General features: G+C 42.3%; 1 protein-coding gene across 1 annotated transcript in view; it reads right to left on the bottom strand.

The window, feature by feature from the left end:
* Window positions 1-18313, bottom strand: part of CUBN (cubilin) — a 301694-nt gene that overhangs the window by 135008 nt on the left and 148373 nt on the right. Inside the window, exon 31 of the mRNA XM_003257683.2 lies at window positions 18071-18240. Within this exon, the coding sequence (XP_003257731.2) occupies window positions 18071-18240 (170 nt within the window). The remainder of the gene's footprint in view (window positions 1-18070; window positions 18241-18313) is intronic.

Genomic DNA, 18313 nt, shown 5'->3' with positions numbered 1-18313 from the left:
AAATTTAATATGAGGAGCATGTAAGATTTAAAAATAAAATCTACGTTAAAAGTTCTTTAGTGTTTCATCACTCAGACGCATGTGATTACATACAGACATGAAAGGGCACTATTCATATAACAGCACTGCAGTACCCAAGCCAGATGGCTACTAATGCCAGTTAATCTAGCCTCTTGCTGCCGCCAGGAATGTATCAAGTTTAATGGACGTGGCTTCTGTTTTAAGATCTCCAAAGCATCTGTTCATTGCCTAATATGTATAACTGTGCCCCAGTCCTCTCCCCTAAGCCCTAGGCTCGTATAGACAGCTGTATCGTAGACATCATCTCTTCCATGTTCCACAAACCCTGAAAATCAGTCTCAAACTGAAGCCCTCTTCCTGTCCCTCTCATTTTTCCTTTACCTACATTTCTTGCCACAGTAAATGCCGGAAGCATGTACCCAATGACCAGACCGTTTTGGGAACCCCCCCCTGCCCCTGCTACATGTAATGGATCGGCATGTTCTAACATCTCTTTGTCCGATGTATCGCTTGGCTCCTTCCCTCTACTTCATCCATGTCCCTCTCTGGTGTCTTGGTGTGGGGCCTCATTACCTCTTGCCTAGGCCACTACAACAGGCTGAAATTTCCCCTGCCTTACCTTTGTGTCTTCCTTCCATTCAGTCTCAAAACAACTGCCAGTGACCAGTGTGCGCTTTCTAAAATGTAATATCAAATACAAAAGTAAAGCTGAGCATACATTTTTAAATTGCATGAAATAAAGACCAGTAATCACGCATGCTTTGCTTAAGAACTAAAGACCACGTGATTGATGTGGACGTGATGCAGAGCACTTCAGCGGCTGCCCCTTTCTGCTGTAATCAAAACCCTGGAGTGATTAAATGGCTCGTGAGCACCTGACTGAAATGTCAGTCATCATCTGCACCCCTCATGACTGAGGGGGGAAAATGAATTGTAGCTTCCTCAGTAATATCTGTATTTTTACTTCAAAAAAAAAAAAAACAGGAATATATTCCCTGAGATTGTTGGAAAGTAGGAAGTGAGGCTTCTTTTTCTACTGGATTTCTTATCTTCATGTTTACTAAGTTTCATCTTGCTCAGGGAGAAAACTTTTTTAAAAAGATTACTTAAGATCTTTAACATAGCGTTGATAGTAATAGAAGCAGGAGCATTGTAATAGAAAAATTAGGAATAGCGCTAATACTTATCTGAACCAGACACTGATAGGTACTTTAAATACATTTGTTTACATTTGATTCTTACAGTTCCACTTTGCAGCAGGGAAAACTGAGCCTCTGAAAACATACATGACTTGCCCAATCACACGCTTAGCAGTGCAGAGCCAAACCCCATCTGTCTGACATCCGACCAGTTATGATTAAACCTAGAGAAAAGGTGAAATCAAGTTGTATTCATTCAGTTAGAATATCGAGAGACCATGATTCTGTGAAGCTAAGTGAGATGTTCACGGTCTCCAAGAAAGAAGACCACAGCAGCTCCGGAAATAGGGTGGGAGTCCCCCATCCTTTGTATGTGAACCTGCAATCAAGCATCCTCAGTAGCATTTGAGAAAGTCTTGTATTGGGCTCCTGTGGCTTTCCAAGTGATTGGCATCTGCCCTGCATTCCATTCCACTGAACGTGCATGGGATTCCCAGCATGGCTCACTTAGCAGAATGGGTAACAAAGTGCGCAGTGTCTGGGGTCAATAAATAAACCCAGAACTTCTATCGTTGCCACATAAACTTGATTCTATTCCAGGATTCAGATATGAAGCTGCTCCTTGTCCTTCTCTGGTCCAACCGCCATTCTCTGGTATAGTGTGGCCTCTTTCTCACCTGGACCCTTATGCTTTACTACATTTTTTTTCTTGAGACAGAGTCTCGCTCTGTCACCCAGGATGGAGTGCAGTGGTGCAATCTCGGCTCACTGCAGCCTCTGTCTCCCAGGTTCAAGCAATTCTCATGCCTCAGCCTCCAAAATAGCTGGGATTACAGGCATGCACCAGTACACCCAGCTGAATTTCGTATTTTTAGTAGAGACAGGGTCTCACCATGTTGGCCAGGCTGGTCTTGAACTCTTGACCTCAAATGATCCACCCACCTTGGCCTTTCAAAGTGCTGAGATTACAGGCATGAGCCACTGTGCAAGTCCTGCTTTGCTACATTTTTAACTCCAGATGGTAACACAGGTCTCCTGCCTTGGATTGCCTTTGAGCTTAGCAGGGTGCAAAAATGTGGTGAAGGATAAGACATTTAGGGCACAGGAGAGAGAATTCACATGGAGGTGCAAAGTCCATTTTGAGGATCGAGAGTCCATGAGGTATTTTCACATGTTATAATATGGTGGTATAGCTGCTAATGGAATTCCCACTTTGGAATATGAACTTCTCCAAAATAGAGGAAACATTAAGTGATAGGGAGGGAAATCCCTCAGGAAATTATACAAGCTGTTACAGTCATAAATGTGAGTGCGGAAGGAAATGAAAACATTACTCATTATAGCATCTTTTCTTGGGGCTGGGGAAGGAGGAAGCATCGGTTTCCTTTGTCAGTGATTTTTTTCCAGTTATGCTCCTTGGAAATTCAATACTAAGTTCAATTCACAACCCCATGTCTCATGTCACGATGTGTTCACCCCTATTTCTTTGTTCTACACTCTCCCACTCAGTCTTCACATCTTACAAGGGACTATAAACTCTAAAAATTTGCAGCTGTTGCGAGCACTGACTCAAAGATTCCTGGAAATGTTGATATGAGAAGAAATCCAAGATGCTCATTTTACTTTCACAAATAAACATTTAAGGAGAGTCTGAGCTGAAATGGAAACCAAGCCAAACCAAACCCGTGTCCACAGATTGAGAGCTGTGGCTTCAACTCAACTCTTCCTTCGTCTTGCAGATGCAAAGCACTGGCTCAGCATTTGGTTGTTAATAGGACACCCGCACCAGGAAGCAAAGTAGCTAAGCATGTTAACAAATGCAAGTCACAAGATAAACGTTTGAAAAAGATCATCCTCAAAGTACCAGATGGAAACAAAAATTCTTGTGGTGGGGCGTAAAGGAGGGAAGGAAGAAAGAGAGAGTGAGAGAGAGAGAGATAGAGGGAGGAGAGAGAGAAAGAGAGAAAAAGGGAGAGGGAGAGAGAGACAGGGAGAGAGAGGAACAAAGAAAGACAGGGAAAGATAAGAAGAGAAGGAGGGAGAGAGAGACAAGGAGAGACAGAGGGAGAGACAGAGAGAGGGAGAGAGAAGGAGAGACAGAGGGAGAGAGAAAGAAGGAGAGACGGAGAGAGAGGGAAAGAGGAAGAGAGGGAGAGAGAGGAAGAGGGAAAGAGGGACAGAAAGACAGGGAGAGAGAGAGAGAGAAAAAGAGAGACGGAGAGAGGAAGAGGAGGGGAGAGAGAGAGACTGGTTTCTGTCATGGATTTGTTTGTAAAACAGTAAATATTTAAAGAAGACTTGTTTCCATCATCTCTTTGAAACACCGAGTTCTATTATTCCTGTGTCTGTTTGCTCTGCTTTGGAAACGATCAGTGTTTTAAAAGGAAACACATCATGGATGGTGTATTACAAAAATACAACAAAAGAGGATGCTGCGTTAGGTATCCGCCCTGCTCCACCCTGCATTTTATTGTCGAATAATGGAACAACAACAGACACTGCAGCTTTAGGTGAGAGCACAGGGACTTTTTTTTTTCCGAATCACATCAGACACTTTTCTTTCTTTCTCCTAGACAGCCACAAAAAGCTTCAGAAGTTACTAATCATATTGCTTTTTCTTTTTCTTTTTGGTACCAGGCTCTGTTAGCCCTCGTTTGTGTTTTCCTCCAAATGAGAGGCAGGACCTGGACCATGGTCGGCTTGCTTTGAGCTGCTCCTTGCTGATTCTCACAAGGCAGACATTCCAATGAGCTGAGTAAAGAGGATGCTGGAAGCAAAGGTCAGGAATCTCCAGGGGCCAGCTGGTGCTGCTGAACGGACTTTCCTCTTCCTGCTCTCACACTGAGCTACAAGCAGCCTTTCTAGGAGATCAATAAGAGCTTGCAGAGCTACATGAATCTAAGACTTAGAAGAAAGGCTCTAATTAAGCAATTAAACTGTCAGTCGGAGGTCACTTTAATACTCAGCCTTCGTGAAAGGAAACGTAATGAAGCCACTTGTGTGCTGACCAGACAAGGCCATGCCCAGCCAATGGGTCCCACCACTTCCTTAGCAAGAAATACTCCTGATGTGTCATTGAGGAGAGCCCAAGGCTAATTACACCAGATACTTGAAGGTGACTGAGCAGAAAGTGCAAATATATTACCAAATGTGTTGAAACCTGCCTGCAAGTCCAGCTTCCTGATTAGCTCCCCACGATGGATGCCATCACCATTTCAATAGAAGTCAAAAAATTCAGTTTTTCCCTTTTCTCATTATAGCAGCATGCAATTCTAGAAAACGCACTTCTGTGATGTTATCTAAGTCCTCATGTGGCTCACAGCATGAAGATTGTATATCAATAACAGTGCCAGGGAGTGAACTCAGTATACCACGTTCCCGATGGTCTCCTCTGAGATTTTCCACCAAAGCACTGAGCATTGCAGGAGTAGAGATGACAAAAATTCATTTATTCAGCTATGCATCTATTAACAATTCATGCATCAAAAAGATTGGTGCTTTGGCGATATAAAGACTACTGCTATGGGTTCTATGAAAGAGGATGGAGGCTGTGTATTACTGTTCCATTTTTTTTTTTTTTAGACGGAGTCTTGCTCTGTTGCCAGGCTGGAGTGCAGTGGCATGATCTCAGCTCACTGCAACCTCCGCCTTGGGGTTCAAGTGATTCTCCTGCCTTAGCCTCCTGAGTAGCTGGGACTACAGGTATGTGCCACCAAGCCCAGTTAATTTTTGAATTTTTAATAGAGATGGGGTTTCACCATGTTGGCCAGGATGGTCTCGATCTCTTGACCTCGTGATCCGTCCGCCTTGGCATCCCAAAGTGCTGGGATTACAGGCGTGAGCCACTGCGCCCGGTCTACTGTTCCATTTTTAAATGTTCATTTGTTTCTTCTACTTGGCGAATTTTGCCTTTGTTTCCACGACACCAAGAGTAATGGCTGTTACATGTGGGCTTAGCTTGCCTCAATTTGGAACTTATGGGGACTAGGCCTACTCTAAGAAGAGCTTTCTATTGTATTCCCAGAAGAGTGTGGGGATAGTCTTGTAACCCAGAGCTCATGTGAAGCCTGGTGGCTGCCTGAGGCTGATTTCAACTTTGAGGATGAAACCACCACTGACGTCACTGGAGGGTCCTCAGTGGCCATTTCATCTGCCATCTTGTCCTCCTTTTCTTACCCACAAATGCAACTCCTAACTGAATCCTCTTCCTTAGTTTTCTTCTTTCTGCTTGTGTTCCCCAGGCACCTGATTTTCTAAATAAGCAAACTAAGAACCCCAAGCCATGAAGAGAGTGAGGGGTGGTGCATGTCCAGAAACAAGTGCCTGGCAGTGTCTGGTACATATTCGGCACCGAAGAGCAAAGTAATGAAGGAAACCCTGACCTCCTGACTTCAAAGCAAGGACACTTTCCATTTCATATTTGAATTCTTAACACTTTTCCTTCTACTGACAAATGAAGGCTGGGTTTATCCAACATAGAAGTCAAAGTGGGCTGGGCACAGTGGCTCACGCCTGTAATCCCAGCATTCACACCTGTAATCGCAGGCTGAGGCGGGTGGATCACCTGAGGTCGGAAGTTCAAAACCAGCCTGGCCAACATGGTGAAACCCCATCTCTACTAAAAACACAAAATATTAGCTGGGCATGGTGGCGCATGCCTGTAATCCCAGCTACTTGGGAGGCTGAGGCAGGAGAATTGCCTGAACCTGGGAGGTGGAGGTTGCAGTGAGCTGAGATCATGCCCTTGCACTCCAGCCTGGGCAACAAGAGTGAAACTCCATCTCAAAAAAAAAAAAAAAAAATCAAAGTGGCCCCAGCCTGACCCTAAGTTTATTTTCTCCCTCTATTTTTCCAGTCTGCCATTCCGTTTCCTGTACATAACTGCAATTTTTATATTTTACCAAAATACTTATTCACCTCATAGGAAGCATAAGGCTTTCATTTAAGTGCTGATCCTGCTGTTAATTTCTATTTAGCCTTGACCCTGACATTTCTGGATCTCAATATCTTTTTAATTTTTTTAATTTATTTTTATTGTTTGCACTGCCCCACCTCCACCTGAATGTCTTTTTTAAAAAAATTAGGAGACAACAGCAAACGAACTCTAAGCTTTCTTCTTCCAACCTTAACATCCTATGTATCTATAGGTTTATGACAGTTAATCATATGTTAAATCATATTTAACATACAGCTAAATTACTATTTCTTCTTCTAACAACCCAAATAGTTATAGAAGTTTTGAAAAAACAGGATGGCTGGTCCCATTCCAGCATAATTTTCACTGGTATTTAAAGAGTACACTTGAACTCTATTAAAAATCTCCTGAACCCCAACATTATCTGACAGCATCACTGGCAACTGAATATTTTTCTCTTTGCTAATAACTCTGTCTAAGCAACAGGACCAGGACACTAACTTGTATGTCTCCAAAATGAATGATTGGCTTTGTATGAACTGAGACTGCAGAGATGTTATGTAAGATGTTGGACTTTGGGGTACATTTCATGTCCAGTGTCCATCTGGCTGTAAAGATAGAGGGCTGGTGCTTCAATGCCGGCCTTCATGAATCCCTGGACAACTAACTGTAACTGCAAGCCAAGCTTCCAGCCTTGCCAGGGCATTGCCTGGTCTGGTTCCAAACCTCTGCAGCCCTCCTGTCCCCTTAAGTGGGTCCATCTGGCAAATATACAGCAGATCTCCACCCCAACTTACCTGGACAGTCTTGTTTTCTTTTTAAAACTTCCTTATCTTTTTGTAAAGTTGATTTATAAATCACCCAAGAAAAAATGACTTAGTTTGTATACAATTTATGCAATTTTTAACATAATGAATTTATAAATCAGAAAAATCTTGTGCTAAGCCATGTGTTTCAATTTCTTGTTCTAAAAAATATGAAATTAATAGAACCAATCTGGTGCTTCTTGGTGTCTCTGTCCTGAAAACATGATTTTCTCTATTGTTCGCCTGGCTCTTACATTCAGCTGCTCTTTTTCCACCAGCACCTTGCCCTCTTGACACAACTTAAATTTCCCCATTATTTTTTTAAAAAACCAACTCTCCACTGATTTTGGTTAACTCATTGGTTACTGCCCATTTTCTCCTTATGCCACTCATTTCCATAACTCTGGGGAAAAGCTCAGAATCTCCTGCACCTCCTAATCACTGTGACCTTGGGTCTTCTACCACCACCCACCCCAATCCTGCTCCTTGCAGGTTATTAAAGACGGAATCCAGGGGCTTTGTTGCAATCCTCACACTCGTTGGTATCCTGAATGGGATTTGATACCTTTGATCACCCACCCTTGAAATTCAGCTTCCCTCGTGGTTTGAATGCTACCACTCTCTTCTGGTCCTCTGCCGAGCACTCAGTGCACCTCCTCAGCCTCCTCTCCTCTGATCCTTCATCCACCCCTTACATGGCAGTGTTTCCCCAAGAGTTGGCTTGGCCCCTTTCTCTTGATAAAATACTCCTAAAAGTGATCATACCTACTCCCACAACTGTAATAACCACCCAAATATACAGAAATTATCCTCAATTGTATATGTCTAGCTCAGATCCTATCCCAAGCTCTGAACTCTTGTGTCAAACTATATAATATTTAAACCCAAAAGTTTACAAGTCAAACTCACTATCATCTACTCCCTTTACTCAGTTAATGGCCTCATCATTCACCCTTTTTTTTTTGAAACAGGGTCATGCTGTCAGCCAGGCTGGAGTACAGTGGTGTGATCACAGCTCACCACAGCCTCAACCTCCCATGCTCAAGCCATCCTCCACCTCAGCCTCCTGAGTTACTGGGAATACAGGTATGTGCCACTTTGCCAGGCTAATTTTTTTTATTTTTTTGCAGAGATGGGGTCCAGGCTGGTGTTGAACTCCTGAGCTCAAACAATTCTCCTGTCTCGGCCTCCCAAAGTGCTGGAATTACATGTATGAGCCATCATTCCTGGCCATTCATTCATTCTTCAAGCAAATAGCCTTCCCCCCACCATCTCTATCACCAGCCCCACTCACCACCATGTAATTAGCCTCTAATTCTAGTGACTGCCACCGTGACAGTTCTCCACATGTCCCTGCGCTCTCCATGTGTCCCAAGACCACTGCCTACTATGAGACCTTATCACCTCTGATCCAAGCTTTTTCCATTGCTTCCCAAACAGACATGCTACCATCTTTCTTTTTCTCTGCCAACCCATTCTTCACACACTGCTGCCTGTTGTCATTGTAAAATACAGCTCTGAGTATGTTATTCCCGTTTTACAGAAAATTTTCACTGACTCCATACTACCTATAGGATAACTTCAAATTCTTAACTGGAGCAGAAGAGAGCTCAGATGTCTTCTGTAGCCCCTTGGTCTCCACATGCTCCCCAGCATTTGTTCATGCTCCAGGGACAACACTCTCATTTTTTATTCCCAAATGTGTGTGCACCATTTCCCCATCCTTCCCTTGCAGCCTCCCCTCCTGGCCTCACTGCTGCATTTCTACGGGCGAGACTCTGCCACTTAAATGTCGCCTCCAGTGTGAAATCTTCCCTGGCTTCCAGGCCCAGACGAATGATGTCGGCCATTTTCACAATGATTCCAGAGCACTGAGTCCTAGATACGCTAAATCCTAGGTGCTATACTATGAGAAAGATTCAAAAGTAGGCTCTTCTACTTAAGAGCTTGAGGCCCAGAATTACAGATGGCAAGTCCTGACCTTGACTTCTTTTTTTAAAAAACTTTCATTTTAGGTTCAAGGGTCCATGTGCAGGTTTGCTATACAGGTAAATTGCCTGTCATGGGGGTTTGGTGTACAGACTATTTTGTCACCCAGGTAATAAGCAAAGAATGTGATGGGTAGTTTTTCAATCTGCTCCCTCCTCCCAGCTTCCAACCTCAAGCAGGCCCTGGTGCCTGTTGTTCCCTTCTTTGCGTCCATATGTACTCAGTGTTTAGCTCCCACTTCTAAGTGAGAACATGCAGTATTTAGTTTTCTTTTCCTGTGTTACTTCACTTAGGATTATGGCCTCCAGCTCTATCCATGTTGCTGAAAAGGACATGATCTTGTTCATTCTTGTGGCTGTGTCGTATTCCCTGGTGAATATGTACCACGTTTTCTTTATCCCATCCACCATTGATGGGCATCTAGGTTGATTCCATGCCTTTGCTATTGTGGACAGTGCTGTGATGAACACAGGCATGCATGTCTGACTCTGACTTCTAAGTGCATTCTGCTCCTAGTATTCCATGCTGTCTCTTCTTCCAGTCCTCATTAAATGAACCTCCTCCAAAACACTCACCATCAGCAGCATCATAATGGCTAGCACAAGTGGAGAACTTTCTGTGTGACAGCAAGCAGGTCATCTATATTATCTCAAATACCTAACAATAAATCTGACCCAGGTCCTCTTATTATCCCCATTTCCATTAAGGAAACTGAGGCTGAAAGATTAACTTTCTTCCAAAGAACACAGCTAGAATATCACTAAGTCCAGGCTCAGCCCCAGATCCACCCTATATCAGAGCTAGATTTCTTAGCTGAGGCACTGTGCTGACTCACGCTAACGGTGTGGCTCACTTTTTATTTTAATGTCTTGCCTGGGTGCTTAGAGGTATTTGCTTCTAATGTCTCTTCTGCCCACTGGCTGGGATTTTCCAACTACAGTTGACTCTTTTTTTTTTTTTTTTGAGAGGGAGTCTCGCTCTGTCTCCCAGGCTGCAGTGCAGTGGCGCCATCTCGGCTCACTGCAAGCTCCGCCTCCCGAGTTCCCACCACGCCCAGCTGATTTTTTATATTTTTAGTAGAGACGGGGTTTCACCGTGTTAGCCAGGATGGTCTCGATCTCCTGACCTCTTGATCCCCCCGCTTTGGCCTCCTAAAGTGCTAGGATTACAGGCGTGAGCCACTGCGCCCGGCCTACAGTTAACTCTTGAACAACACAGGTTTGAACTGCCTGGGTCCACGCAAACACAGATTTTCTTCTGTCTCTCCCACCCCTGAGACAGGAAGACCAGCGCCCCCGTCCTCTTCCTCCCCAACCCATTCAATGTGAAGATGATGAGGGTGAAGACCTTTATGATAATCAACTTCCGCTTAATAAATAGTAAATATATTTTCTCTTCTTTACAATTTTCTTGATAGCGTTTAATTTTCTCTAGCTTTGTTGTAAGAATACAGTAGGTAATATATAAAACATATAAAATATATGTTAATTGACTGTTTATGTTAATGGTAAGCCTTCTGTCCATCATAGGTATTAGTAGTTAAGTTTTGGGGGACTTGAAAGTTGTATGTAGATTTTTCACTGCACGACAGGGGAGCAGGGGGCCAACGACCCTAATCCCAGCATTGTTCAAGAGTCAATTGTACTTCACACAGCATTATCTGATTCTGACAACTTGTTTGGACTATTACATTTTATATTTTGCCTTACCGACCCCCCAAAGTCCTCCCAGTACTTGTTTTTGAGTTTATTTTCCATCTCCATGCCTAAGACCCGGTCACATTTGAGGTTTCACTCCTGCTGCCTGTTTCCTCCTGCTGCATTTTGTTAAGCCAAGCCCAGCTGCATGCTGAAATATGGCAGTGTTCATAGAAAACCTTGTCTGTGTGTTTATGTCCCATGTAGGTGGAAAACCCTCCTCATGACCACAAGAGGGAAAAACCTAGCCACGCTGGCATGCAGTTGACCTAGGCTCTGGTTTGGTGACACACTTTGTTTGTTAAATTCCATGGATTCTGCACTGTATCAAAGAAAAGAACACCATGCCGACGAGGGAGGGAACAAGGGGTAGAGCAATACCCGCCATAGTCAAAACTATGAGTAGCTTTGTCTCTGGCCCATTCAAACTTCTCTAAAAGACACCCTTTTTTTTTTTTTTTTTTTTTTTTTTTTTTTTGAGATGGAGTCTCCCTCTGTCGCCAGGCTGGAGTGCAGTGGCGCAATCTTGGCTCACTGCGACCTCCGCCTCCTGGGTTCAAGTGATTCTCATGCCTCAGCCTCCCAAGTAGCTGGGATTACAGGCACACACCACTACACCCAGCTAATTTTTGTATTTTTAATAGAGATGGGATTTCACCATGTTGGCCAGAATGGTCTCAACCTCCTGACCTCATGATCTGCCTGCCTCGGCCTCCCAAAATGCTGGGAATACAGTCGTGAGCCACCACGCCTGGCCAAGACCCTTCTTTTGCTTCAATATTTATTTCACCTTTATTCCTTTTTTTTTTTTTTTTTTTTAACAGACAGGGTCTTGCTTGTTGCCTAGGCTGAAGTGCAGTGGCAAGATCTGTGCTCACTGCAACTCCTGCCTTCCACCCTCAAGTGATCCTTTCACCTCAGCCTCCCAAGTAGCTGGGATTACAGGTCTGTGCCACCATGCTTGGCTAATTTTTTAACTGTTTTGTAGAGACAGGGTCTCACTACATTGCCCAGGCTGGTCTCAAACTCCTGGGCTCAAGCGATCCTCTTGCCTCATGCTCCCAAAGGCTGAAATTACAGATGTGATTTACCATACACACCCTCACCTTCATTCTTAAAGGAATATTAGGAGAGCATAGAGTTCCTGGCTGGTAGTTACTTTTTTTTCTTTAAACTGAATATATCACTCTATTGTCTTTAAAAAAATTTTTTTTTGCTTCCAATCCTGGTTGAAAAGTCAGCATTTAGTCTCCACTTTCTAAGAAGCAATCTGTTCCCCACCTACTTACTCCTCTAGCTGACTGTTACATTTTTTCTTTATCTTTGTTATTTATTTATTTTTAGAAAAGTATATCATTCTATTTATCCTGCTTTGCTGTTTGGGTTCCTTGAGACTCTATTTTTTTAATGATGACTTCCACCAGTTTTGGGAAAATTTTAGTCAGTAGCTCTTCAAAGTTTGCTTCTGTTGCATATATCTCTCTTTTCCTTGTGAGGCTCCAATTAAGTGTATATTATATGTTTTCTGAGTGTCCTCTATGTGTCTTAACCTCTCTTATATATTTTTCACCCTTTTTTTATCCATACTTTTTTCTGAGTAGATTCTTCACTTATCTTCCAGTTCACTGTTTCTCTGTAGTCACTATTTCTCTCTTCATCTCTGCCTAATCCCCCCAAAAAACCTTCTGCTGAGGTGTTAATTTTAGCTATTGTATTTATCAGTTCTCGAATTTGTAGTTGGTTCTTCTTCATACTGCAATGTCACTTTCTATAGTATGCAGTTCCTTGCTGAAAGTTCTCAGTTTGACTTTTATTTCCATGAGTTGAGTAATCACAGTTATTTAGCAAGTGTGCCAGGTAACTTTAGTATCTGGCATATTAGTGGATTTGTTTCTATTGTCTCTTACTCATATCACATCTCATTTTTGTTATACTGTCCCCTCAAGTACATGACTATCTTTGATAGTGTGTTGGTGATACACACAGGATACAGGGAAATACTGGGTAGAAGAGGGCAATTCCCCAGCAAAGGCCCCACTCTCAAGCCTGGAAACCCATGGCCCTAAATGGGAACAGGCATTCCTGTTTCCACACCCAAATTTTGCCTTTTGGCCTGCCACACCCCCCTAACCTGTACTCATATAAACCCCTAAACCCAGGCTTCACAAGTAGACAAGCAGATGAGCAGATAAACAGAAGAGCAGAGGAGCAGAAGAGCTGTACAGCAGAGAAAGAGAGAAGAGAAGGAGCATCTGAACACTGAGAGGAGTTCAGCCAGGGTCAGTCAAAGAAGAAATCGGCCATGGGACAGTGAACTCCAGGGGGAGGATCATCTTCCCATTTCACCCCCTTTCCAGCTCCCCATCCATCCCACTGGGAGCCATCTCCATCATCCAATAAAACCTCTGCATTCATCATCCTTCAAGTCCACGTGTGACCTGATTCTTCCTGGACACCAAACAAGAAGATGGATACCAAGAGGACACTGAGCTGGTTAACACTTAAGCCATCTGAAGATGGCAGAGCTAAAAGAGCACTGTAGCATGCCCACTAGGGCTTTGGGAGTTGTAGGCACCTACCCCTAGATGCTACCATGAGGCCCGGAGTCCAAAGGCACTCTCCCCGGCTCCTGCACTCCTGTCTGCATGCCTCCCTGCCCATAAGGGGTTTGAACATGCAGCAGTTGAACAGATGAGACCCACCCCTGTTGCATGTCCTGCAAGGGAGGTCAGGGAACTCTCTTATTTAATCAGCTATTACACATGAAAAATTATAGGTAGAAATGATGTCTAGAATGTTAATATCTCTCTTTGAAGAAGATTTTAAATTGCTTTTGCTGGATGTCCAGTGCCTAGATGCAGGAGAAATACAAGATTCACTCCATTATTTCATGGCTTCAGATTTTGGGGATTCACTCAGGTAACTCAAACTTCGAATGCAGTCTCAGTGAAGGCTGTTTTCCTTTCATTTTACCTAAGATATGAATGGCTTACCAAGACTGCCACTTTAACAAAGCTCTGGACTCAAACTTTGGTCCTCTTTGTCCTGAGAGGCTCTCAGAAGAGCTGCTAAACCTCTGTGGATCAGTAAAGGCCCTGCAGGCAAAAATGGTCCCAAAGACTGGACTCACACTTCTCTCAGATATTCACTCAGAAACTTCACACTACCTCATGAGCCATTGGCTACTTTTAGAAGATGTTTGTAAATGTCATCCAAAATTTCGAAATGGTCTTTTTCAGGAGAGTAGCTGGATGTTCTACACTTTCAGTCTGCATGATGCTTAGCCAACTTAGACTCTGAAGACTCATTTGGATGGTTAATATACAGTGATAAATAAACTTAACTTTCATTAATAACCTAATCTTGTAAAATAATATTGAAATCATACTATTAAAATGGACTACTTGGAAAAATGTAAAACAACCTTTGAGTTTTCTTGAGTTAAATTTGCAAGAAGCTAGCCAGTTGGAACTTGTGTAGGAAACTATCAGGAAGCTAAAATAGAAAGATCCAGTAACCAAGAGAATCTGGTTTGTATTTGAATGAAATGTTGATATATACAAATGAAAGATGAAAAACTTTTTGTTACAAAATCAGGTAGCCCAGAACAAGACAAGGATGCTCTCTCTAACCACTCTTATTCAACATAGTATTGAAAGTTCTGGTCAGAGCAATCAGGCAAGAGAAAGAAACAAAGCATATTCAAATAGAAAGAGAGGAAGTCAAATTGTCTCTGTTTGCAAATGACATGATTGTATATTTACAAAACCCCATCATCTCAGCCCAAAATCTTCTTAAGCTGAGACAGGCAACTTCAGCAAAGTCTCAGGATACAAAATCAATGTGCAAAAATCACAAGCATTCCTACATACCAGTAATAAACAGATAGTCAAATCATGAGTGAACTCCCATTCACAATTGCTACAGAGAGAATAAAATACCTAGGAATACAACTTACAAGGGATGTGAAGGATCTCTTCAAGGAGAATTATAAACCACTGCTCAAGGAAATAAGAGAGGATGCAAACAAATGGAAAAACATTCCATGTTCATGGATAGGAAGAATCAATATCATGAAAATGGCCATACTGCCCAAAGTAATTTATAGATTAAATGCTACCATTGACTTTCTTCACAGAGTTAGAAAAAAAAACTCTAAATTTCATGTGGAACCAAAAAAGAGCCTGTATAGCCAAGACAATCCTAAGAAAAAAGAACAAAGCTGGAGACATAACGTTACCTGACTTCAAACTATACTACAAGCCTACAGTAACCAAAACAGCATGGTACTGGTACCAAAACAGATATACAGACCAATGGAACAGAAGAAAGCCCTCAGAAATAATGCCACACATCTACAACCATCTGATCTTTGACAAACCTGACAAAAACAAGCCACGGGGAAAGGATTCCCTATTTAATAATGGTGTTGGGAAAACTGGCTAGCCATATGCAGAAAACTGAAACTGGACCCCTTCCTTACACCTTATACAAAAATTAACTCAAGATAGATTAAAGACTTAAACGTAAAACCTAAAATCATAAAGACCCTAGAAGAAAACCTAGGCAATACCATTCAGGACATAGGCATGGGCAAAGATTTCATGACTTAAACACCAAGAGCAATGGCAACAAAAGCCAAAATTGACAAATGGGATCTAATTAAACTAAAGAGCTTCTGCGTAGCAAAAGAAACTATCATCAGAGTGAACAGGTAATCTACAGAACGGGAGAAAATTTTTGCAATCTATCCATCTGACAAAGGGCTAATATCCAGAATCTACAAGAAACTTAAACAAATTTACAAGAAAAAAATAAACAACCTCATCAAAAAGTGGGCAAAGGATATGAACAGACACTTCTCAAAAGAAGACATTTATGCAGCCAAAACACCTATGAAAAAAAAAGCTCACCATCATTGGTCCTTAGAGAAATGCAAATCAAAAGCACAATGAGATACCATCTCACACCAGTTCCAGTGTGGGAGATGGAGCGAGACTCTGTCTCAAAAAATAAAAAAATAAAGTCAAGAAATAGATGCTGGTGAGGCTGTGGAGAAATAGGAACACTTTTACACAGTTGGTGGGAGTGTAAATTAGTTCAACCATTGTGGAAGAAAGTGTGGCAATTCCTCAAGGGTCTAAAACCAGGAATACCATTTGACCCAGCAATCCCTTTACTGGGTATATACCCGAAGGATTATACATCATTCTACTATAAAGACAGATGCACACGTATGTTTACTGCAGCACTATTCACAATAGCAAAGAATTGGAACCAACCCAAATGCCCATCAATGATAGACTGGATAAAGAAAATGTGGCACATAAACACCATGGAATACTATGTAGCCATAAAAAAGGATGAGTTCATGTACTTTGAAGGGACATGGATGAAGCTAGAAACCATCATTCTCAGCAAACTAACACAGGAACAAAAAACCAAACACCGCATATTCTCACTAGTAAGTGGGAGTTGAACAATGAGAACACATGGACACGAGGAGGGGAACATCACACACCGGTGCCTGTCAGGGGGTGGGGGGCTAAGGGAGGGATAGCATTAGGAGAAGTACCTTATGTAGATGACGGGTTGATGAGTGCAGCAAACCACCATGGCACGTGTATACCTGTATAACAAACCTGCAGGTTCTACACATGTATCCCAAACTTAATGTATAATAATAATAATAATAATAAAAGAAAATCAAGTAACCAAAAAATTTAAAAACAGAAAGAAAAAAGAAACCTTCAAAATAAAACTTCATTCACTCTTAAATTAAGCGCAAAGCATTCGTTTCAGGTAGGAATGCATTAAAAGTGTTGATAGTAGTGATGGGACAGGAGGCAGGAAAATGCTTGGCAGAAGAGGTTGAGGTACCTGGTGAGTGCTCCACCCTCAAGCCTGGATCTGCCGCTCAAAGTGAGGACCACCCCTGTTTTCCTACCCAAATGTTGCCTTTTGGCCTGCCCTGCCCCCATCCGGTGTCCATAAGAACTCCAAGCCCCAGACTCAGCAGACACACACACAGAAGAGAGAAGTGTCTGAATGTCAAGAGGAGAAGAAGGAGCTGGACATCGTAGACTATGGTGAGAGAGGAGTTCAGCCAAGGAAGGCCAGACTCCTGCAACCCACTTCCTCCAGCCCTTTCAAGCTCCGCTTCCTGCTGAAAGCCACTTCTACCTCTTAATAAAGTTCTCCACATTCGCTACCCTTCAATTTGTTCGTGTGACCTGATTCTTCCTGGACACCGGACAAGAACTTGGGTACCAAGAGGTCAGGGTGTAAAAGGCTGTCACCCTGACCTTCCACTGAGCTGGTTAACACTTAGCTGTCCATGGACGGCAAATGCTAAAAGAGCACTGATTGTAACACATGCCCTTTGGGGCTCTGGGGGTCGCAGACACCCTCTCCGAGATGGCAGAGCTAAAAGGGCATTGTAACAAGTTTGGACGCTGCCGTGGGCCCTGCACAGAGCCTGCTCCCACCAGAGGGGAGGGACCAGCCAGTTCTAGGGTTCGTTCACCCGGGTTCCTGCATTCGTCTGTTCGTGTGCTCCCTCCTGAATTCAGCTAGGCAGCCAAGCAAATAAGCCACCCCCATCACAAGTCCTGTGAAGGAGTCAAGGAAACTGTCCCATCTCAGTAGCAGAAACTTGTTTTGTCATCTGACCAATTCATAGCCATATTCCTTCTCCTCCACTCCCATCTCCCAACTATTCTATCAGAACATGCATTTGCTCAAGTAGCAAATCAAGATATCCTGGTCTCAAGAGAAGCAGAATCCTGTGAAAATCCCAGAGGCTTAATAATAATAATTGATGTAAAACATTTATGACAAATCTATTCCATGATACTTTCTGGATCTCTTTTGTAGTCAGTTCTGGCTAATGATATATCGGGGGCTTTTGTGGAAAATTTGCTTTCCTTATTAAAAGAAACACAAACAAAACTGAAATAGTTAACACTATTGCTTCTTCCTTTTTTCAGAGGTAGACTCAGGTAGGACATTCCGATAAAAACCACTGCAGCCATTTTTTGACCATGAAGTAACAATACAATGAAAAGCCAACAGGCTAATAATGGTAGAGCAGAAACTGACTTACTAAACAAACCTAGAGATTATCTACTTCCTGATTTGTTTTTAGGTAAAAAATAAATGTCCTTATATTTTAAGTTGCTAATAGTTTGGTTTCCTATGATTTGACTTTAAAATTTAGTAATACATTCACTAAATGTATTTAGTAATACATTCACTAAATGTATTTAGTAATACATTCACTAAATGTATTTAGTAATACATTCACTAAATGTATTTAGTAATACATTCACTAAATGTATTTAGTAATACATTCACTAAATGTATTTAGTAATACATTCACTAAATGTATTTAGTAATACATTCACTAAATGTATTTAGTAATACATTCACTAAATATGCTTATATGGCAGTGTTTTGACCCGGGTTTGACTGGAGACAATGCTTGAAATTTATATCACTTACCATAATACAAGAGTCCTGTGGTTCAAGATCAAAGTCAGTGAAGTTCAAGAGAACACGATGATTTCTGTCAACCCGAATAACCCAAGAACAGTCTGTGTTGCTCCTATAGGGACTGGGGTAATTTGGAGAATGAATCTCTCCACCGGGAGCCTGGAAAATCCCACCACAACCTGGAAGTGGGGAACACAATTATTTCATGAGAGGAATCATGGATGCTCTAAAATCCATTACCTGGTTGTATAG

This window comes from Nomascus leucogenys, chromosome 9 (assembly GCF_006542625.1).
Source record: "Nomascus leucogenys isolate Asia chromosome 9, Asia_NLE_v1, whole genome shotgun sequence".
Lineage (NCBI taxonomy): Eukaryota > Metazoa > Chordata > Mammalia > Primates > Hylobatidae > Nomascus > Nomascus leucogenys.
The sequence above is the reverse complement of the archived record's forward strand: the minus strand, read 5'-3'. Positions and strand labels throughout refer to the sequence as shown.